This window comes from Callithrix jacchus, chromosome 11 (assembly GCF_049354715.1).
Source record: "Callithrix jacchus isolate 240 chromosome 11, calJac240_pri, whole genome shotgun sequence".
Lineage (NCBI taxonomy): Eukaryota > Metazoa > Chordata > Mammalia > Primates > Cebidae > Callithrix > Callithrix jacchus.
In genome coordinates this window covers 3799949-3823125 of record NC_133512.1, presented here as the reverse complement: position 1 = coordinate 3823125, position 23177 = coordinate 3799949, and the positions used below count along the sequence as shown (strand labels likewise).

Genomic DNA, 23177 nt, shown 5'->3' with positions numbered 1-23177 from the left:
GGCATAAGGACCAAGAAAAGCTGAGGAAGCTTGAGGGACACAGGCCATCTTGGTGTGCTTGCTTTCAAACAGACTCTTAGACCCAACTGGGCACCAACTGTGAGAGTGTGTTTATGTTCATTATGACGTCATGCCAGTGGGAATCTGGGATTTTAAAGAATTCCTTTAATGTTTATAGCCATTTTTTATTCTTTCTAAAATAGACTCTGGCTAACTCTAAAGAATGTTTCTAATCACCTAACTACAGTTTATTATTAAAAGATACAGTTAGAAGATTTCTGAATATTTAATGCTCATGAGCATGCAAAAAACAAAAATTTGATGAGTTTATGTAAATATAAACATACGTTATCAATTTGTGATTGATTTTTGGCCCAGTAATATGGCATTAATACTGAAAGCACATAAAATTTTAATTATATACATCCAAATTATATATTTGGATGTTGCTAATATTTGAACAGTGGTTGCATTGTAAATACTTACCCTATTAGGCGATACTAATTTCTCTTAATGAGTGTAGTAGGTATATTAATGTTTCTTAAAGTTCGTGCTAATGAGGTAGAATTGTCCCTTAGTTTCTCTGAGCGATTGGTTCGAGGACCTCCCTCCAGTGTAAAAATCTGCAGATGCTTAAGTCCCTAGTATAAAATGGCATACTATTTGCATATAAGCTGCACAGATCCTCCTGGATACTTTAAATCCTCTCTAGATTACTTAGAATACCTAATACAATGTAAACATTATGTACATATTTGTTATACTATATTGTTTAGGGAATAATGAGAAGAAAAAAAAATCTGGGTGTCTTCAGTACAGATGGATTTTTTTCCCACTATTTTCAATCTAAGCTTGGTTGAATCCACAGTTGTGGAACTGACAGATATGGAGGACTAAATCTGCATTGTCATAGAGACTAAACCTGTGTACGTAGTTCCAAATAGGATAGCTTTTTCTTTTTTTTTTCTAAGATGGATTTTTCTTCTTGCCCAGGCTGGAGTGCAATGGCACCATCTTGGCTCACTGCAACCTCTGCCTCCCGGATTCAAGTGATTCTCCTGCCTCAGCCTCCCAAGTAGCTGGGGTTACAGGCATGCACCACCACCCCTGGCTAATTTTGTATTTTTAGTAGAGATGGGGTTTCTCCCTGTTGGCCAGGCTGGTCCTGAACTCCTGACCTAATGATATACCCCCCTCAGCCTCCTAAAATGCTGGGATTACAGGCGTGAGCCACTGCCAAATGTATTCATATGTTTAATTTTACATTCCTGTTTTGCTAGTTCTTTTGCCATCAGCTCATACTTTAGCCAAACCATTGGGGCATTAGTCTTCCAGGGGAAGAGGCTAGTCTTAAAGTTACTATTATTATATTAGTTATTTAGTTACTATTAGAAGCGTTTACTCCTAAGGGTCACCAGTCATCAAAGCTAGTAAATACTGCATCTATACCTAGGTCCAGATGTTACTCAGTCTCATCTCATAGGGAAGATCAGTTTCCCATGGAGGACCTTTCATAATTCAATTAAGAATCATTGAATAGAAAAAGATTTAAAAGGCAGAATAATTTATTTTCAGAATACATAAATCTACAACTATTGTAGCATGTTTTTGTGCTTTAGTACTGCTTTCTGTTTACTCAGCTTTCTCACTGTTTTTTTTTTCCTGAGGGCTCTTAAATAAATAGCTGTTCGTGTTTGGCATCTTTCTCCATATTTGCGGCTGATTGTCAGGTGTGTTTTTTGCACGATCACTATCACATAATGAATGTTTGGATGGCATTTTGTAATTTTAACTTTATGGTAGCAATTGTTAACATAATAGTGTAGCTGTCACCAAGATGGCTTACAGAAGTTGTAGTGTGGTTTATTGTACTGATCAAGAACGTTTGTGATTTTATCTACTAGTTTGCAGTAGCACTGATTATAAACACAGTTTATAAGTCACTTTTGAAAACTTGCTATCTAGACAAATTCTTAGTTTGGGGAAGATTGTTGTAATTGAGAAGAGTAAGGCTTTATTCATATTTTTAATACTAAAATTTGCCTAAAGTGCTACTACTCTGCCTTGCATTTTCCTATTTCCTGATAGTAATTACTCCTTTCTGTAATATGGCTTTTCAGTGCTGTAGTTGTCAACAGCAGAATCTATTTCCGCAGGTTTTCATATTACCATAAGGTTCTTATATAACTGTTTTCCACTAAGTTTAAAAAGTTGTTGTTGTTGTTGTTTGAAAATGAGACCTTATTTCTCACTCTTTTTTCATCTTTCACACCCACAGGAATTTTATAAAAAGGTAGAACTTAAAGTTTACCTCCTAGAATGTTCCTGGTGAAAAAACTAAAGTAGGGCCAGGTGAATGGCCCAGTATCATTACTGAGTGCAGCAGGTGATGTTTGGGATGGAAATGAAGTTAAGGTCTCCTGGCTTTGTTAATTACATCTGTGTGAGATTGCAGGTTTCAGATCTAAAGTCTAAAGCATCTCTGAAAGGCACGTCAGTGAGAAGCTGGCCTCATGTGTAGCTCTTTTAGCAAGAGCACTGCTTTACTGGCTTCTGCTTCTTTGGGAGAATCACTCTTTTGTATCTTTATGGTCAACCCGTCAGTCTCTGTTTTTTGGTTTTTTTACATAATTATTTCTGAAAACTATTAAATCTGATTTTTTTATTGTGTTGATGGGTTTGGCAATAATATAAAAACATAGTAAAATAGTAAAAACTCACAGTTTTTGACAAATTGCAAACCTAAGGGAAGTTTGCAATTTGAGGGGAATGCATGTCTTTCCACTGGAATGAGTTACCAGTTAATGAACTTGTTAAATCTCTTGCTGAATATGATGGGCCTGAATGTGTATTGTATGTGTGTATGGTTCTCCTTTTACTCTAGTGGAGAGATGCAGAGCTTCCATTCGGTTTACTAGAGTTTTGCAGCTTCTCTGTGCATGCTCAGAAGCAGATCATATTATTGTGGTTGTATCTTACCTAGCTATTTGTTCTTAAAACAATAAAATGCATTGTTTTCAATAAGGAGAAAATTACTTTATGAAAATTATTAATATGGATTGCGGTTTGATTTTGAAATGTTTGTGTCAGTGTCATTTGAATCAGAGTCACTCCATTTTGAATGGAGGCTGCGTAAAATAAGGTTGAGCCGGACCATGCTGCATTACCTGGAGGTTAGGCATTCTCAGTCACAGGATAAGATGGGAGAGCAGCACAAGGTACAGGTCCCAAAGATCCTGCTGATAAAACAGCATATGGTAAAGAAGCTGACCAAAACCCACTGAAACCAAGATGGCAACGAAAGTGTCCTCACTGTTGATTATACACTAACTATAATAGGTTAGCGTGCTAAAAGACACTCCCTCCAGCATCATGAGAGTTTGGAAATGCCGTGGCAGTGTCAGGAAGTTCCACTCTATGGTCTAAAAAGGAGAGGAACCCTCAGTTCTAGAAATTGTCCACCCCTTTTCCAGAAAACTCATGAATAATCCATGCCTTGTTTAGCGTATAATTAAGAAATGACTATAAATATTCTTAGTCCAGCAGCCAAACTGCTGTTCTGCCTATGGAGTAGCCATTCTTTCTTTCTTTATTCCTTTACTAAATGAACTGGTTTTCACTTTATGGACTTGCCCCGAATTCTTTCTTGAGCAAGATCTAAGAACCCTGTCTTGAAGTATGGATCAGGACCTCTTTCTGGTGACATTTGTAGTCACATTATGTAAGGATAAGACTTTTTTTTTCTTTTTTTTTGAAAGAGAAAAAAGGAAGGAAAAGAAAAGAAGAAAAAAGAGAAAGAAAAAAATGAAAGGAAGAGAAAGAGGGAGAGAGAACAGGAATCTTGCTCTATTGCTCAGGCTAGAATGCAGTCTAAAAATGGGTATTAAAAACCTCTTTTATGCCAATAAATGGCTTAACAATGGAGACAGGAAGGAATAAGGGAGGAAAATAACAAGCAGCCAACCAATATTTCATCTAAACCTGTGAAATGCTATGCAATTGCTGAGGAGTGATTTACTTCCAATTTTGTGGTCACTTTTAGAATAGGTGTGATGTGATACTGAGATAAATGTATGTTTTGTGGATTTGGGGTGGAGAGTTCTGTAAATGTTAATTAAGTTTACTTATTCCAGGTCTGAGTTCAAGTCCTGGCTATCCTTGTTAATTTTCTGTCTCTTTGATCTAATATTGACAATGTAGTGTTAAAGTCTCCTGCTATTATTGTGTGGGAGCCTAAGTCTCTTTGTAAGTCATTAAGAACTTGCCTTATGTATCTGGGTGCTCCTGTATTGGGTGCATATGTATTTAGGATCATTAGCTCTTCTTGTTGCATTGATCCTTTTACCATTATGTAATGTCCTTCTTTGTCTCTTTTGGTCTTTGTTGCTTTAAAGTCTATTATATCAGAGACTAGAATTGCATCTCCTGCTTTTTTTCTTTACTCTCCATTTGGTTGGTAAATCTTCCTCCATACCTTTGTTTTGAGTCTTTGTGTATCCTTGCATGGGAGATGGGTCTGGATGCAGCATACCGATGGGTTTTGGCTTTTTATCCAATTTGCCTGTCTGTGTCTTTTGATTGGGGCATTTAGTCCATTTAAATTTGGGATTGATATTGATAGATAGGAGTTTGATACTGCCATTTAATGCTGGCTGGCTGTTTTGCCCATGAGTTGATGTAAATTCTTCATTATGGTGATGCTCTTTACCTTTTGGTATGTTTTTGGAATAGCTGATACTAGTCGTTCCTTTCTATGTATGTGTAATGCTTCTTTCAGAAGCTCTTGTAAAGCAGGCCTGGTGGTGATGAAACCTGAGTACTTGCTTGTTCGCAAAAAATTTTATTTTTCCTTCACTTATGAAGCTTAGTTTGTCTGGCTATGAAATTCTGGGTTGAAAGTTCTTTTCTTCAAGGATGTTGAATATTGGCCCCCACTCTCTTCTGGCTTGTAGGGTTTTGCTGAGAGATCTGCTGTGAGTCTGATAGGCTTCTTTTTGGCTAACCTGACCTTTTTCTCTGGAGGATAAGACTTTTAAGGGAAGTTAGAATTTATTGTCTTTGAAATACTTCTGTGCAGTAGTTGTTGTATTAAGTATTGGCTATTTTAATATCTGTACATATATATTTAAAATATGTGAACTTTTACTTTGTGTATTTCTCTGTTTAGCAACCTAGTTATATTCTGCTTTGGGATGGTGATACATACATCCATGCTCTACTGTTTTCATGTACTGTATTCACTTTAAAATAAACCATTTTGTCCTTGATGGTTTTGTGATTTCTGAGGCGCTTCCTCCTGTGTGCTAGCGCATCCCCTTGGTTGAATATGCCTAACATTTTCAAGCCTAAGCTTGCACTCAGAGAAACCCAGCTCTCTTCCAGGCCTTGCTGCATCCCAGTTACGTGTCCCTGAGCTTCATGGGAAAATAAGAGCCATATCTGCCTGAAAGGCACCCCTGGATCATTTGTGCTTAATGTGAAAGGGCTCTCTAAATTGCAACTGACAAACATGTTAGACATTTTCATTATAATTAAGTTTTCTGATTTTTTCTTAACTGTTGGAAAGCACAGTTTTGCTTAATGCAAAATATGTGGAGGAGATTCTGATGAACCAAAGTTGTCCTTAAAGCCATCATCACATAGACCACTCTGAATTTCAGATCTTCCTAGGAACAGTAGTTTCTTCAAATCATGACTGAATTTTAAAATCAATCCTGCTTCTCACTTTGAAACTCAGTATCTATTAATGGAGTGCATTTCTTCTTTTCCTATTCAAAATAGGTTTCTTTCCCTATTCAAAATAGAAAACAAATTAAATGTGCCAAACCTACCAAGGCCTTCTAGTTTGGGAGCAGAAAAATCAAAATGAAAACAGAAAACAGCTGTGCAGTCACCTTGGCAAGTACAAAGTTCAGCATGTTAGTGATAATAGCTGTAGATGTTACTCACGGTCACTCAGTGCTAGGGATGGAGACAAAGAGATACCCCTCACTTTTTTTTCCTTTTTTTTTTTGAGATGAACTTTTGCTCTTGTTGCCCAGGCTGGAGTTCAGTGGCGCAGTCTCGGCTAACTGCAACCGAGTTCGAGTGTTCGAGTGATTCTCCTGCTTCAGCCTCCTAAGTAGCTGGGCAAGTGCCTGCCACCACGCCTGCCTAATTTTTTGTATTTTTAGTAGAGACGAGGTTTCATCATGTTGGACAGGCTAGTTTCAAACCCCCGACCTCAGATATCCACCCGCCTCAGTCTCCCAAAGTGCTGGGATTATAGGTGTGAGCCACCACACCTGGCCAACCTCTCATTTTTATGTTTGGTGAAAATGAGACTCTTTGACAAGCTGAATAACTTGGAAATCATCTAAAACCTAAGGAATAATTCTTCTTAAGAATGACTTTCTTACCAGGGCAGCAAAGGAATTTGAATTCTTTCCCTTTTTTAATCATTATTTTCAGCTATCAAGTTTTGCCAACTTCTCCCTCAGAGTGTCTTTTGAATTTATTAATATATTTCCTTTTTCCTTATAAAGCCCATTTCACCATTAGTCTCCAGGTCATCTTACTCCTGGATTGTTACTGTATTCTTCTTATTGGACCTTCTGACATAATGACAATGCTTCTCAGAGTTTGGACTGTAGAAAGTCACCCAAGGATTTGTTAAAAATGTAGATGTCCAAGCCCCAAGTAAAATCTACTGAATCAGGATCTCTGAGAGGGCCCAGAAATGCAGGTTTAACAAGCTTCTCCTAGGTCAGTGTTCTTAACCCTGCTTGCACAATCACCCTCTTCCCCTCATGCCAGACCTAATAATGTGGAAAGCTCTCAGGTGATTCCAGTGTGCAGTCAGTGTTGAGACACTGCTCTCTAAAGTGTCTGTCAATCACCTCAGGCGTGTTAAAATGTGGAGGTGGGAGTCAGGAGGTCTGGAATGGGACTTGAGACTCCTGAGGCTCTGCATTTCCAGCTACTCCCAGGTGATGTAATTATTACTGTCTCCAGGACACTGGGAGTAGCAAGAATCTGATTCTCACATTGCATTTTGTGAAGAACTACCTAGATTTTATCCCAGTCATTCTCTTTACCAATGATAATCAACCCTGACTGTCTGTCAGAATCACTTGTGAATATTAAAAAAAAATCCCTGGCCAGGAAGTTTCTGGCCCCAGGGACTCTGGCTCTCTTACTCTTGGCACTTGAGGCCCACTAGCTGGAAAAGTCTGGCTCCTTCAGTTCATGGAGTGCTGAGAGCCTGACATACTGTGTGTATAATGAGTGGGCCCTCAGTAAATACTAGCACACTATTGTCATTATTATTCATATTCTGTATCATCAGTATTAGTGGTGGGAATTCTTTTATCCAAGTCCGGTATCTGTCTGTATTGTATTTGTCTTTTCTGCCTGTTTGCTGTAAATCTACACCTAAGTTATATCCATGTCTTGAGGCTCCTACCCCCGACCCCCTCCCTTTTCTTAGCCATCTTCATAACTGTGCCCTAAGAAGGTCATTACTGATCTGCCTTCTCAGGTTTCTTCCAGTTGTTAGACTTTGTGTCATCTGCTTGAGTGCTTAATGTGTCCTCTCATTATTTTATGTACCTAAATCTTATCTCTCAAAGGTTTTATCTTTAAGGGCAAAGATACTACCTGATGTTTCTTCAGTGTTCTTCTTGGTTCCTAGGAAAATGTGTTGTGCATCTAACAGGTATTTAGATACTTAGCTTTGAAGCTACACAGAGCAATCCACACAAAGATCTAGGCACCAGGAGGAGGAAGAAGCTGAGCTTATGGGATTTGTGACTGTTTCCTCTTTCTCAAGCTGGATCTGAAAGAATGTCTTTTCTTCTGTTCACTATACAGAAACTGGGCTTTGATTCCAGGTACTATTATAATTGTGTTGTGTGTATACAAATATATATTACCTTGATGTAATGGGAATGCTTCAGATAATTTGGATTGTTGAGAAAATACCTTTATGTGTTAAGGTTTGCATTTACTTGAGTGTATTCTGTAATTTCTCTTATAGTCATAGGTAATAGTAATTTAACCGTTTAACTCAGCGAAGTGCCAGGCGTGATACTGGCTAGTGTGAAGATGAATTACACACAGGCTCAGCCTTGAGGCTGTTATGTTCTAGCAGAGGAAACTGGTATGTGGTAACTAGATATTTGGGTGCTGTAGTAGTGTTATTAGAGCTAGGGTAGTTGGACAAGCAGTACAAAATGCCACATTTGAATTCTTTTGATTTCGAAGGACAAATTACAGATTTTTAAGGCAAGAACAAAGGCACAGAATTATTAAGGCACTTGGGGTTTTCGGGGATTGCTGCCCAGTGCATCTAGAACAAAGGGTGTTTGGTGGGAATGACTGGAAATAGGCCAGTGTGGGCTACATGTTGTGTGCAATGGGAAGTCATGGGGCTTTTCTGGCAAGGGGATGTGATGCTCAGATCTGTATGTTTTGAAGTTTCCTTCAGCTCCTAGGATGGATTGTATTTGAAGGCAGGGAAACCAATACTGATGACTTCAGCTTCTAGAAAGAAACTTTAAAACTCAAAATGAACCCTTGTAACAGTAAGAAATGGCTAGTAGTGTCAGGAAGGGATTAGAAATAGAACTTGTCAAGGTTGATTTGAAAACTTTATCCAGATAGATTTAAGGAGTGTCCTTAACTTCTTTTTATGTAATTTTGTCACTTGAGGGTTAGTGACACCACAAATCTTTAGCTTTAAGTACAGATGAAACTTAATTTAGGCATAGGCTGAATTTTTAAGTTTTCATTTATTCAGAATGATAATGCATATCATTTTGGACTTAGAATACATTTCTTTATATAAATATTGTTAAAGGCAAGGTCATTAAATGCCCAGCGTGGGGAAGGAGGCAGTTCTTTCACGGTGGAAGGAGCTCAGGCCGGGAATTAGGACACCTGGGTTCAGCCAGCTTTTGCCACTTACCAGCTATGTGCCTTGGGGGGAATAGCTTCTTGGATGCCCACCCTTTAATTTGTAAACTGCTCATAAATACTCACAAGGTCATTGTGAAAATTGAGTTTTTGAAGATGCTCTGTGAACTTTAAGTACTAGTTATGAAGTACACGTGTAAAAGGGAAAAAGTCCTTTAAGGTATGGATGAGAAAGTTGATTTCTGGTCAGGAACACACCTAGCTGGCTGCACTCGTGGGAGAGCAGCCTGCAGGGTACAGAGCGGCACACGGAGAAGCCCACGCTGACCTTGCGGCGCTCTCACACCTCGGGGCGGAGGAAGAGAAAGGACAGTGGATCTCAAACTTTAGCTTGCCTTAGACTCAGCTGGGGAACCGTAAAATTGCATATCCCAGCATTCCTTCCCCGTGACCTTCAGGTCGGAGTCTAAGAATGGCCCGGGCTTGAGTTAATGGGGAGAGGGAGGAGATAAGAGCCGGTGGGGCCCGGGATGCTGCTGGGAGACAGAAGGAGGTTTGCTGACTTGGAGGATTGAGCAGAGCGGCGAGGGAAGAATACCCTTTCCAGTGTCTTCTTCCTTTCTTCCTGCCCTACTCTCTGCCAGCCAGACATGGGGGACTGGGACAGGAGAACTCCCCTCCCTACTTGCCCAGGACACAGGACTTGCTGGAAAGAACAGTGGCTTCCAGAGAGCTGGGGCAGGAAGGAGGAGTCAACTGGGAGCAGGCCAGCTGGAGCTGGGGCTGGGGACCGGGAATCTTCTCTGAGGGGAGTGCCCCGCACACCTTCTGCACTAAGGTGTCAGGGATCCGTGCCCCACTGGGAAAGGGCAGGGAGCTGGCTGCCTGTGGACCAGGTGCCTAATCTGCACTAAGTAAATGGGGGCTTTATTTGTGAAAAAGGATGACACGTGTGTATGTGTATGTGTATATCAAAATATATTCAGTTGAGATTGATTATTAGGTCATGGTTTTATTTCATTCCCCCCCCCCTTAATTATATCAAGCTTTATGCATTAATTCAGCAAACATTTGAGAGTGCTTGACTTTGTGCTAATAAGTACTGGAGTAAAGTTTGGTAAAACATTGTTTCTACCCTCAGGGAGTTATAATCTGTTTTGTTTAAACAAGATTCTAATAACAGGAGGCGAATAATGATCAGTAGAGTCCTCTCAAATCCCGTAGGACTGAAAATTGATATAATGTGACGTATAGTCTGGTGCAAATTTTCTTTAATCACAAAGAGTTAATGCAGCATCCTGCAGCGTCTAATTTGGCTTTAGATTGTAGGGAATTTTTGTGCTTCCAGCAAAATGATGAACCTTACAAAAGTCTCAGCCATAGGATTGAGATTTTTTGAATTAGATTGCATAGCAAACCTTCTTTCCTTGAACACCTTTTTCTTACGGAATAGGTTTGGATTTTTAAAAAAATATATTTTATGTTCTGATTTTTAAAAACGCTATCTTTATCTCAGTTTCTTAGAATGCCAAAAAACAGCATCTGTGTTTAAGTGGAAAAAAATGGATTATCAGTTTTATCACACTTTTAAAAAGGTCAGTAATCACTGGAATAAACTTAGAGAAAATCATCTAAAATACTCTTTTTTTCTGTGGGCAAGAAGGCAAAAAAAGCTCTCTAGGGGCTTCCGAAGTTTTCATCATTTTTCGTTTTTATTCTTAACTTAGGTGGTCACAAGTCAGTATTTGCATTATGTATGTCATGTTCAAATGACATACGTATGTATAATGTATTTCAATTTTTAATAGAATATATCTCCAAATTTTATGTAAAATTAGTGGCTAGCCTCTATAAAATATACTTTCTGTATCAACAGATGAATTGCAGCATTTTTTTCCTTATATATTTAAGATTACAAAAATAAGGTAGCGGGGAGCAGGAAGACTTCAGGGTAAGTAGGCGTAGGCTTTTGTTTCATCTATTCAGTCCTCTTTCTGCAACAGCCATGCAATGCAGGTCAGAATTCCTGAGTCCAGCCTCCCTTTCTGGGTGTACTTGGTGTGAATTCCTATGCAAGTTACTCAGCTACTCTGTGCCTCGACTTCTAGTCTGTACACTGGGGAAATATTTGCACATATGACATAGGGTAGTTGTGAGGATTTATTTGGCTAGTACAAGTAAAGTTCTTATAAAATGTTGGGTATGTAATAAGCATTCAAGTGTTAGCTTCTTTGTTCTCATCATTATTATTACTAAGGTGAAATGAACAAAGGAATTCAAAACGTTGGACAGATTATGAATGGACCCTGGAGACCGAAAGAGGACCAGGCACTCCAAGTGTTGTCCCTGTCTATTGTTGAATGCTGAAGGAAGACAGTTAAAGGAAGGCACCAGAGGCATCTTGCACCTCCCATCCTTATTTTGAGAAAGCATGGTATTTTAAGGACATAGAGGGATGATGACCTTGACAAATCCAGTTAGCACTCCAGAATTGTGACGGTCAAAGGCCGACTTAATGGCATAATGTGAAGTGCATTTCTGTTAGAGTCAGCAGAAGTCAAGAGTGCTCCCTTTGTAAGGCAGCTATGCTCCCCACTATACCGCCAATGCCAAGAATGCCCCCATTTACCAGAATTGTTTAGTAACATTCTAAAAGTGTATTATTTTTGTCAAATAGGAAGAATAAACTAATAGTAAAATTATAAAATGGGAACAAAATTATTATATGTAAATAATATCGTTTACAATGGAGAATTAGGGCCAGGTGTTTTGGCTCACGCTTGTTATTCCAGCACTTTGGTAGGCTGAGGCCCGCAGATCACCTGAGGTCAGAAGTTCGAGACCAGCCTGGCCAACATATCGAAACCCTGTCTCTACTAAAAACACAAAACTTAGCCAGGCGTGAAGGCAGTGGCACACTCCTGTAATCCCAGCTACTCAGGAGGTTGAGACAGAAGAAATGCTTGAACCCAGGAGGTGGAGGTTGCAGTGAGCCAAGGTCATGCCACTGCACTCCAGCCTGGGTGACAGAGCAAGACTCCATCTCAAAAATAAAATAAAATACAATAAAATGGAGAATTGAAGATAAGTTTAAAAACTATATGAATTAACAGTTTTGTAAATAAACCGAAATAAATGCATTGCAAAATAAATACTCTTCAAAAATAAACACTGTAACAATATCCAATAATGCATAATAAAAAACATTATATGAATATTAGAAGGAAAAAATGTTAAACTCCCAGGGGAAACTTCATAAGAAATGCATCTGTTAACAGTACTTGTAGAATTTTTCTCAAGGACTATTGAAAACCAATTTGAACAACTGAAAGTATATGGTGTGTGTATATACACATACCTATATATGCAACATATATATACACAGATACCACATTTATGGATATGAAGACTCTATATTATAAACATGTAAATTCTTCTCAAATTAATTTTATAAGTGAAAATCCAGTTATAACCTCAATGGGGTTACCAGAGTTTAAGTGTGGCAAGTCTTAATAAAGGTTGCATTTACATTCAATGGGAGAAAAATGACTTATTCAAAAAATGTTAGTTGAATCATTGTGAAAATAAGACCAAATTTTATTATGTTGGGATTAATTTTTTTTTCTTTAGAGACAGGATCTTGTTGTGTCATCCAGGCTAGAGAGTACAGTGGCATGATCACAGCTTGCTGCAAGGTCAACCTCTTGGGCTCAAGCGATCCTCCCATCTTAGCCTTCCTGAGTAGCTGGGACTGTAGGCACCGGCTTTGTAAACACCAGATCTGGCTGTGTTACCCAGCCTAGATTCTAACTCCTGCCCGCAAGTGATCTTCCTACTTCCTCCAGCCAAGTATCTGGGATTGTAGTCATGAGCCTAGCAGATAACGTTTTTAAAGACAGAAGCTAAAAGGAAGCAAATGGTAGATTTGTTAACAAGAAAAAACTTTAAATTTCAAAACATCAATATATGTTACTAAGAAAAGTCAACTGAAAAATTGTTAGATATTTGTAACTTCAATAATCTAGAAGTAACCATTCATATTTCCAAGGCAAAATGGATTTTTAAATTAAAAATATAAATATGGTGTTAAGAATAAGACGGTAAGATCTAATCTTTTCGGTTTTCATTTCTTTCTTCCTTCTCTTCCTCCTTATTCTTCCTCCTCTCTTCTTTCTTCTTTCCTCTTCCTCCTCCTCTCTTCTCCCTTCTTCTTTCCTTCTTCCTCCTCCTCTCTCTTTTCTTTTTTCTTTGTTTTCTCTCTTTCTCTCTTTCTTGCGACAGCGTCTCACTGTGTTTCCCAGGCTAGAGTGCAGTGGCTGTTAACAGGCCCAGTCATAGCACACTGCTGCAGCCTTGAATTCCTGGGCTCGAAAGGTGATGCTGCCTCTGCTTCCCCAGTAATGGAGACTACAGGCATGTGTTACTGTGCCTGGCTTGGGTTTCATTTCTAAGAGTATTTTCATAGTTTGGTTCCCTACTCAAGAGTTATTTAATCAGAAGCCTACAATCAGCTTCATCTTGTGATATAAGAAAATCAAATGGTGTCTCTTCTGAGTTCATCTTAGTATGTTCTTTCTTTCTTTTTGCGTGTGTGTGTTTTTTGTTTTTTTGTGTTGTTTTTTTTTTGAGATATTGTCTTGCTCTATCACCCAGGCTGGAGTGCAGTGGTGTGATCTCAGCTCACTGCAACCTCTGTCTCCCAGGTTCAAGCAATTCTCCTGCCTCAGCCTCCTGAGCACCTGAGTCTGCAGGTGCACTCCACCATGCCCAGATAATTTTTTGTATTTTTAGTAGAGACAGGGTTTCCCCATATTGGCCAAGCTGGTCTCGAACTCCTGACCTTGTGATCCAACCGCCTTGGCCTCCCAACATGTTGGGATTACAGGCGTCAGCCACCACCCCTGGCCCTTAGTATGTTCTTTCTCTTTGGACAGATAGCAAGGTATTGATTGTCATGAGAGACTGATTTTATTACTAGCTTGTTTCTCTCTCTCACCTTTTCTCCTTTACTCGTTTCATTTTAAATATGTTTAAAAACATGAGTAGAGTTTGTCATAAAATTTCAGCATTGCAGCAGTGTATCAGAAGTGTTAGTTCCCTTTTCTCTCACCCCCAATCCTGTACCCCTAAGCCACCATCTTTCTTTATTCTAAGTTATCCTTACCTCTTGATTCCATTTTTCTCTCAGTTTTATTAGTGATAGTTTCCATCTCATGTTTTCTGTATGTTAGCAGATATTAGGCCCTCATGTTTTGTTGAATAACTGAGTGAATGAAAATTGTGGCTGTATGCTTAAATCCCTTATGAGCTGGTCAATCACAATTTTAAACATAACCCTGGGGGCTTTTTTTTTTTTTTTTTAAGAGCCAGTATTCTTTCCCTAGTCTCTAAGAGTCCAACATTTATACATTTCAGTATTTGACATGCTTTTCTTTGAAATGGCTTTTCTGTAAGATGCACATGTTTATCTAAAATTGTAATTTAAATTTCTTTTTTCTTACAGCTGCTTTTGCAGCAGTGTTGCACTGGTAAGATTGTTTATTTTTTCTCCTATGGTCTTTAATGCAGATGTTTATAACTTACGAAAACTATTTTCCATACATTTAAAGGAATAATTTCAGCATAGTCAGTGTGAATATATATTACATGTAACACAATAGTCTGAAAAACTAGTGTAATTGATAAATCAGGGTCAGAATACTATAGTTGTTTAATAAAAAAGAGATTCATTATTAAAGAGGCTATATTTGAAACTCTACTCAACATTAATATGTTCATGGTGAGAGGAAGATTAATTTTTTTAATCTTTTAGATAGAGAGAAATATGAATTTCATTAGACGTTTCTAAAATGGTAACCCGATGACATTTACAGTTTAATCTATACTTTTATTGCACATAACTTAAAATATTCTGGTTCATTTTAATTTTAAAATCTAATTTGATTTTTTATAGAGGGAAATTTTAGTATAAATGCAATATGTACTGAGTGGAAAGCAAATACTATTGTATCCATATTTGTTTTATTACAAAATTATCTGCAAATTAGTTGATACTTTTATTTTTGCTTTTAGCCTTACTTTAAAAAATAAAATTTACAACGTAAGTTTTAACACTGTTGCTCTTTTTGTTTTTCCAGGAGCCATATAACACACCTCTTTGAAAATGACCGTCATTTTTCTCACCTCTCAACGTTGGAAAGGGAGATGGCTTTTCGCACTGAAATGGTTAGTTTTTATTTGGTACTTCATTTAGTGCTTTAGAAAGAGTAGATACTCCAGCTTCTACAACTGATAGCCACAGCCAGTTTTCCTTCATCTACACCCCCACTCACTATCTCCTTTTAAAGGAAATCCCAGGCATTATATCATTTCATGCTTTCATACTTTCTTTTTTTTTTTTCTCTTTTTGAGACGGAGTTTTCGCTGTTGTTACCCAGATTGGAGTGCAATGGCTCGATCTCGGCTCACCGCAACCTCTGCCTTCTGAGTTCAAGCAATTCCCCTGCCTCAGCCTCCTGAGTAGCTGGGATTACAGGCACGCACCACCATGCCCAGCTAATTTTTGTATTTTTAGTAGAGACGGGGTTTCACCTTGTTGACCAGGATAGTCTCGATCTCTTGACCTTGTGATCCACCCGCCTCGGCCTCCCAAAGTGCTGGGATTACAGGCGTGAGCCACCGCGCCCGGCCGTACTTTCATTAAGTGTCTCCAAGGACAAGGATTTGTTTTAACTATGGCACAAAACCATGGCACAAGACATACTAGAAAACAATTAACAATATCCTTAATATCATCAAATATAAATTGGTATTTAAATATCCTGTTTGGCACTTTTTTTAAGAACAGTTGATGTGTTTGAATAGGATCCAAACAGTGCCTACACATTGCATTTAGTTAATCTGTGAATTTCTACCTGTTTTTGTTTTGTTTTCCTGCATTTGTTTGTTGAGAAATACAGGTTATTTGTCCTATAGAATTACCCACAACAATCCACATTTCTTAATTATGTTCCCGGATCCCAAGTTTCCTGCACATTGATGGATCAGAAGATTGACTTTTCTTCTGGCAGGAATACTTCCTCGGTGGTGCTGTGTACTTCTTACTGTGTCAGGCCAAGAGGCACATCTATGTGGTGTCTTACTTTCTGTGATGTTAAGACCGACCACTGACTTTAGGTGTTGTGATGCTGACTCCTCCTATAGCCGAGCCACTAGCCTGGGCTGGTTATTTCCTTATCCTTGTCAAACTGCGGTACCTGCTCTATCATTTCTTTCCTGCACCTACTAGCTGTAATTCTGTTAAGTTTCACACAACACCTTTTGGTTTCTCTTGAGGTATACTTTATAGAGGAAAGACAGGAAAATGCTTTATTCTTTCTTTTTGTTTACCAATTTTCAGAAAAAGGTAGCTTCCCTATCATCTTCTCATAGTGATCAATGGAATACCTTCTTTTGGAGTATCATTATGACACGATCGATTTTCATGTATTTTGTAAACTTTCTTGTCTTTAGCTGGTAAAGCCCTTGCAGCTCTCTCTGTTTGCCCTTGACATGACCTCACTAGTATCCACAGCTTCCTTCCTTTCAGGTACTATAAGACATCTTCTTCTCAGACCTGTCATCAGCCAGTTTTCCAGTGAGCCACCATTCCTGTCAGTGGCAGATGCTCATTGCTACTAGATTGGTCATTGTATCTTGGCCTTTTTAGTGAACAGAATTAGGCTACAAAATTTTTTTAAAAAGAAAATAAACCATGAATTCATATTAATATTTTAAATGGAAATTTAAGATTCAATTCGTTTTACTTATTTGATATTAATCTCTTAGTTTGAGAATGTTGGTTTCAAATTATTGATTTGTTAGGAGTAAACGTACCAAAGGTATAATTTATAATGTGATTACAGAAAAGAGTTTAAGATTCTCTGGTAGTTCAGTTCTTCACAGGGCAACCCCCAGAATTGGGGCTCAGCCCAGGAGGCCATGTGGGTTCTTGGCTTTGGGCAGGAAGGAATTCAAGAATGTGCCAATAGAGTAAAGTGAAAATAAGTTTATATTAAGAAAGTAAAGGGATGAAAGGGTGGCTATTCCACAGGCAGAGCAGCTGTGAGGGCTGCTGGTTGACTATTTTTAAGGTTATGTCTTTGTCATATGCTAAACCAGAGGTGGATTGTTCATGAGTTTTCTGGGAGCAGGGAGGGGAATTCCTGGAACTGAAGGTTCCTCCCACTTTCAGACCATGTAGGGTAACTTCCAGACATTGCCATGGTGTCATGCTGCTGGTGGGAGTTTCCTTTAGTATACTAGTGTATTGTAATTAGCATGTAATGAGCAGTAAGGATGATGAGAGGTCACTTGAGTTGCCATCGTGATTTTGGCAGGTTTTGGCTGGCTTCTTTACCACATCCTGCATTATTAGCAAGGTCTTTGTGACCTATAACTTGTGAAACCAGTCCTGCCCAATTCCTGGCTCCATTTTGACCTTAGGATATAGTCCACTAGGGCTATATAGTAGAATTACAGTATCTAATGTTACTTGAAATCTTTTCCCAAGTTGATTAATAGTTCATTCCTTTCTTTCATTTTTATTTTGATATTTACGGATTATTAATTTTTTTATAATTAAACATTTATGTTTCCAACCCTACAAAAGAAGGAAGGTATAGTTTCCTAGGGGTGTCATAAAGAAGTACAACAACCTAGGTAGCTTAAAACAACAGAAATCTATGATCTCTCAGTTTCAGAGACCAGCAGTGGGACATTAAGGTGTTGACGGGGCATCTGAAGGCTGGAGGGAAGAGTCCTTCCTTGCCTTTTCCAGCGTCTGGTGGTTGCTGGCCATCCTTGGAATTCCTTAGCATGCTGATGCCTCACCTCCGTTTCTGATTCACCCTCACACAGCCTTTTCCCCTGTGTGCCTGTAGCTTTGAGGCCAAGTATACCAGTTGTGTTGGGTTTAGAGTCCACCTTAATTCAGTATGACCTCATTTTGTCTAGATCATGTCTGTAAGAATCCTACTTACAAATAAGATCGTATCCACAGGGGCTAGTGGACATGAAATTTTAAGGGACACTATCCAAATCAGTATACTTGGAAACATAATTTTAAAAATAGTGATATCAGAGCTAATACATCAGAGTATCAAGACCATTTTTTTCTTTTTCAATAATTTCTGGGTAGGCATATCATTTTTGTATTTATGAGCCTTAAACCCAGTTTTAGACTTTGGCAGCTGCTGGTGCTGGCTACCAGGGCAGCTCCAGGCAGACCTAAAGATGCAAATACAGGATGTAGATTTACCTTGTGTTCTTCTGTCTTCCCTCATACTGCCACTGAAACTCCCTATTAGGCTTCTAGTATTTTCTTTTCTTTTTTCTTTTTGTCTCATGTATTATTCCTCTCTTGCTATATTTCCAAAGTAGTGTGCCAAGCTAAAAATGTATCTTTTTTCTTCAACATAGGACCATTCCCCAGTCCCATAGGGTTCTTACCTTATGCTGACTTGATAGGAGGGAAAATAATCTGTAAAATTCGGTGGCAACCAAGTGAATTCCATATGTAATAATACATCAATGCGTAGCCTTCCCAACATATTTTCAGTTTTGCATGTAAATCTGGAGGAAAAATGACTGATAGTGTCATTTTGGGTATTAAAATAAGCAGTTAGGGGATCGTTTTTGGCTAGAGATATCTTGGTTCATGATAAATTTTAGTTCCATAATAAACCGGTCACTCTATTCATAAGAGCATTTTCTAACAGTTATATTAGTATGGGTAATAGGAGTTTCTAAGTTGAAGTATGCTGAGTCATATTATTGTTTTAAATGCTGAAACTATTTTTGAAGCTATTTTGTATTCAGTTATTTCAGTTAAGTCAAGGTTATGTGAAAATACGTAGTTTTTTTTTTTTTTGCAACTTTACCATTTATCAGTGATCAGAAACCTGTGAAATTCATTGTGTTAATAGCTATTACTTGCTTAATTGCTTCATTTTTCAAAAACAGTGTATTTACTTAGAAGAGGCATCAAAATTATGTACTTTTTGTTATTTTAACTGAGCATATTCTTATTTCAGGGGCTGTATTATTCCTACTTCAAGACTATTGTGGAAGCACCCTCATTTTTGAATGGAGTGTGGATGATTATGAATGATAAACTGACTGAATACCCCCTTGTTATTAATACATTAAAAAGATTTAATCTTTACCCTGAGGTAAGGTACTTTTTCCAATTGTGATTTTTCACTTTTTAAAACTTTTTTGTATTAAGTGCTGATTCTAAATCTTATAATTCAATATATTAAATTGTATTAAATTTTTTAAAAGAAAATATGTATCTTGGAGAGGAATATGTTAAGAAAGAGGAGGGGGCTTTAATTCTGTGGGGGACTATTGTTGTGATTGCATTGTTTAGAGAATATAAAAGCTAGATTTGCTGTGCATGTAGGGATTATACCAAGGGAGCGCTGCTACATTTACATGTCATTTCTTAAATGTTTTCTTCCCTATCCTCGTTTAATTGAGTGCACTTTCTTGAGTGGGGTGGAGAGAAGTTGAGCCCAATCCAGCAAGTGGAGATGATGTTTAGTCTCTTCTTTATCCTCTTTGCAAAACTATAAATTTGTTGATGTGGAACTGTTTAGTTCAGTAGAATATATACTTAAATGATTTTGTCAAAAGGCCTTCCAGATAGATTATATTAATTGAACTATCCACAGGCAGTGTTTTTGAAACTGTTTATTTACCTGCATCTCTGTTAATCGGATAAAGAAATTGAAGTCACATGATGTATATCACTAATTGATTTTATGTATATATTTCAATGCTCTCTATGTATAACACACATACGTATACATATAATGCATTTTTACTTTTAAAAATAGTGGCCAATTCATGTGTTTTATCTATATTTCTATTAAAATTTTATGAGTTCATTTATTATATACTGGATATTAATATAATGCTATATGATAAAACATTTTTCCCAGTTTTCTGTTTGCCCTTTAGCTTTGTATATGTCTTTTTTTATGCAAAAATATATCTATGAATCTTTTTATTTTTCATCTTATACATACATGTACAGAACTTCATTTTTATAACATAATTACATTTTTTATAGTTACATTTTTCATTTATCTGGAATTGGTTTTGATGCATAGTGTGGGGTAGGAATCTGACTTTGAATTTTTTTTTAAAAATGGTATTGTGTGTAACTTAACACTGAATGAGTGGTCCATCTTCTTTCCACTGATTTGATGTACGCTTTCTGCTTTATACACAAAATTATTATACATACATACTTCTCTGTGTTTCTGGATTTTGTTCTCAGTATTGCCTTAGGTTGAGGTCATCGGAAGTGAACTTTGAGATGGAGTTTTGCATGGGGGAAATAGTCAAGGGAGTGCCATTAGGGTTAACACCTGAAGAAGGGGGTGAATGAAGCGAATGAGGCAGGAGGAAGAGGAGAGCTTTGATGCAGTCACAGTGAAGTCCTCATCCAGTCCTTGGGCCTCACTGGATCTGGGATGGCCTTGCAGAGTTGTCCTACCTTGACAGAAGGGCCCCTGGCTTTGCCATCTTTCCCTACTGACTAGTCAGTCACGGGACGCAGATTGCCCTTGGGTGGATGGGTGTTACCTTGAGTGAATTTACTTCCTTCAACCATGGCAATTCCCAGGATGGAGCTCAGCTTCTCGCTCTCAGGTACCAGTCTTCCAAGCAGCTGGAGGAATAAGTGCCTTAGCCTGGAAAAGGGAATCTGGGTGGCTTACCACTACTTCTACAATGGTTCCATTGATCTGTGTAGCCATTCTTGTGCCAGTATCACACTATTGTAATTATTAAAAGTAATAAGATGTAATGTTCGTTAAAACACTCCCTTTAGTTTTCTTGTTAGTTTTCTAGATACATTTAAAACACTTGGAATTTGATTAGAGTTATTTTATGTTTCTGCATTAATTTGAGGGAGAATTCATCTCTAAAATAATTTAATCTAGCAGTAGACTCAGTATCTTTTATTTGTGCAAATCTTCTTTTATGTCTCTTAGTAGAGTTGTATAGCTTTTGTAAAACATAAATTAGCACTTTTTAGGCCTATATTTTGGATGAACATTTGAAAACTGACCAGTGAAAAATCCGCCTAGGAAATTCTGAACCTCATTTTACTACATTTAAAGGGAGCCAAGTGGATGGTATAGAAAGGGAAAATATGATAATTGTCAAGATATATCAAATGTATTCTAGTAATGAAAATTGTTTAATATATTTCTTAAAATGCCTCTATATTTTTAAAAATAGGTAATTTTGGCCAGCTGGTACCGGATTTATACCAAAATAATGGACTTGATTGGTATTCAAACCAAGATATGTTGGATGGTTACCAGAGGAGAAGGACTTAGTCCTATTGAAAGCTGTGAAGGTAAGTTGCTTTCTGTAATATTGTCTAGTTATCTGTTGTAACATAATAAACTTAATCCAGCATAATAAACTTAAACTGTAAACTTAGTGGCATAAACAACACCCATTTTATTATGCATGCGGATTCTGCAATTCCAGAATTTGGGCAGGCTGTAGCGGGGCTGCTTTATTTCCATGATTTCAGGGACGTCTGCTAGTAAGCTTCAGATGTCTGGGAAGACTGAAATTAACTGAGAGGCTGCCTTGCTTACATTTTGGCTCCTGGGCATGGAGGATTGTGAGGCTGAGCTCAGCTGAATTGTCAGCCTGGACACCTGCATGTGGCCTTTCAGGGTGACTTGGGCTTTTTGATAGCAAAGTACCTCAGTGTAGTAGTGAGCCTTTTCCTATGGCAGCTGAAGGCTCCCAGCAGGACACTGGATGGCCTCTTACTACCTAGCTACAGAAGTTACATAGTGTTACTTCTGCCACACTCTGTTGAAGGAGTCACAAGCCCATGGAGACTAAAAAATAGGGGTTATAGACCCCATACCTCCAGAGGAGGTGTATCCCTGAACCGGCAGCCCTGTTTAAAGCCACCATTGCTACTACCATGATCTCATCTATGTTCTGCAGTAGTGCTGTGTTTTCATGTGGGAACCAAGGCAACTGGTTAAAATACTTGGCAACCACTTTCAAAATGAACACACTTTAATATAAATTGCTAGACACATAAGGTAATTTGGGTTAATATGGTTAGAACATATGTTTTGTTTATTTTTAAAGGATTGGGAGATCCTGCTTGCTTTTATGTTGCTGTAATTTTTATTTTAAATGGATTGATGATGGCATTATTCTTCATATATGGCACATATTTAAGGTAAGATGATATTTTAGTATGTGTTTATAAGATATATTAAAAATAATAGTTAATCATTGATTTATAGTTGAGTTTTATGAAAATGTTTAAAAGATATTATTATAAAATTATTTCATATTTGCATGATTTCACCACTGGCATGGCCCACCACACTTAAGATAGTTTTAGAGGCATAAATAGAGTTGGGAATACTTGATAAATTTAATTACTATTTTTTTTGATGCAGGGTCTCACTCTGTCACCCAAGCTGGAGTGCAGTGGTGTGATGTCTGCTCACTGCAGCCTCCATCTCCTGGGTTAAGTGATCCTCCAACTTCAGCCTGTCAAGTAGCTGGGACTACAGGTGCATGCCACCAAACTCAGCTAATTTTTTGTATTTTTTATACAGATAGGGTTTTGCTATGTTGCCAAGACTAGTCTCAACTTCCTGGGCTCATGTGATCTGCCCATCTCAGCCTCCCAAAGTATTGGGATTACGGGTATGAGCTACAGTGCCTGACATAAATTTTAAATATTCCTAGGCATTTGAGCATAACTAATATATATTCCATTTATTGTTTTAGAATATATAATATCTTGTTATGGAATAATATATTCCATTTGCTGTATATACGTGTATATGTGTATGTGCTGAGATATGTGAAGTCTTACTTCTTTTGGTGTAAAAGACTTTTACACCAAAAGTCCATCTGCTTAAGGTGGCCTGAGGGAGCAGCTTTTACCTTAGAGCATTTGGGTCTTTCTAGATGGCTGTCTCTGGTTCTTCTTCCAATGTCAATGGCTGTAGCTTGTTTCAGCTCTGCCCAGTATATATTGTTTACATAAAGCATAAGCAAAAAGACCACTTATGATCAAATAATATTAATGGCTTTTTACTAATGTTAAAATAGAATTATCTTCTGTACAATATTTAGAAGTGTCTTCTGTACAGTATTTAATATCTGACCTGATTTTCTTTACAGTAGAGCTGCATTCCTAAAAGACTAATTTTTTAAGGGTTTTTATGTTT

The 23177-nt window shown here is 37.8% G+C and overlaps 1 protein-coding gene across 3 annotated transcripts in view; it reads left to right on the top strand.

Moving 5' to 3' along the window:
• The window catches only part of DPY19L1 (dpy-19 like C-mannosyltransferase 1), a 112876-nt gene that overhangs the window by 6828 nt on the left and 82871 nt on the right, over nt 1-23177 (top strand). For all 3 annotated transcript variants that reach the window (XR_004727768.3, XM_035253154.3, XM_035253153.3), the window contains exons 2-6: nt 14399-14423; nt 15033-15120; nt 18969-19106; nt 21190-21310; nt 22075-22168. Coding sequence is in view for 2 of the 3 variants with exons in the window: in XM_035253154.3 (XP_035109045.3) it covers nt 14399-14423; nt 15033-15120; nt 18969-19106; nt 21190-21310; nt 22075-22168 (466 nt within the window). In the remaining variant the exon portion in view is untranslated. The remainder of the gene's footprint in view (nt 1-14398; nt 14424-15032; nt 15121-18968; nt 19107-21189; nt 21311-22074; nt 22169-23177) is intronic.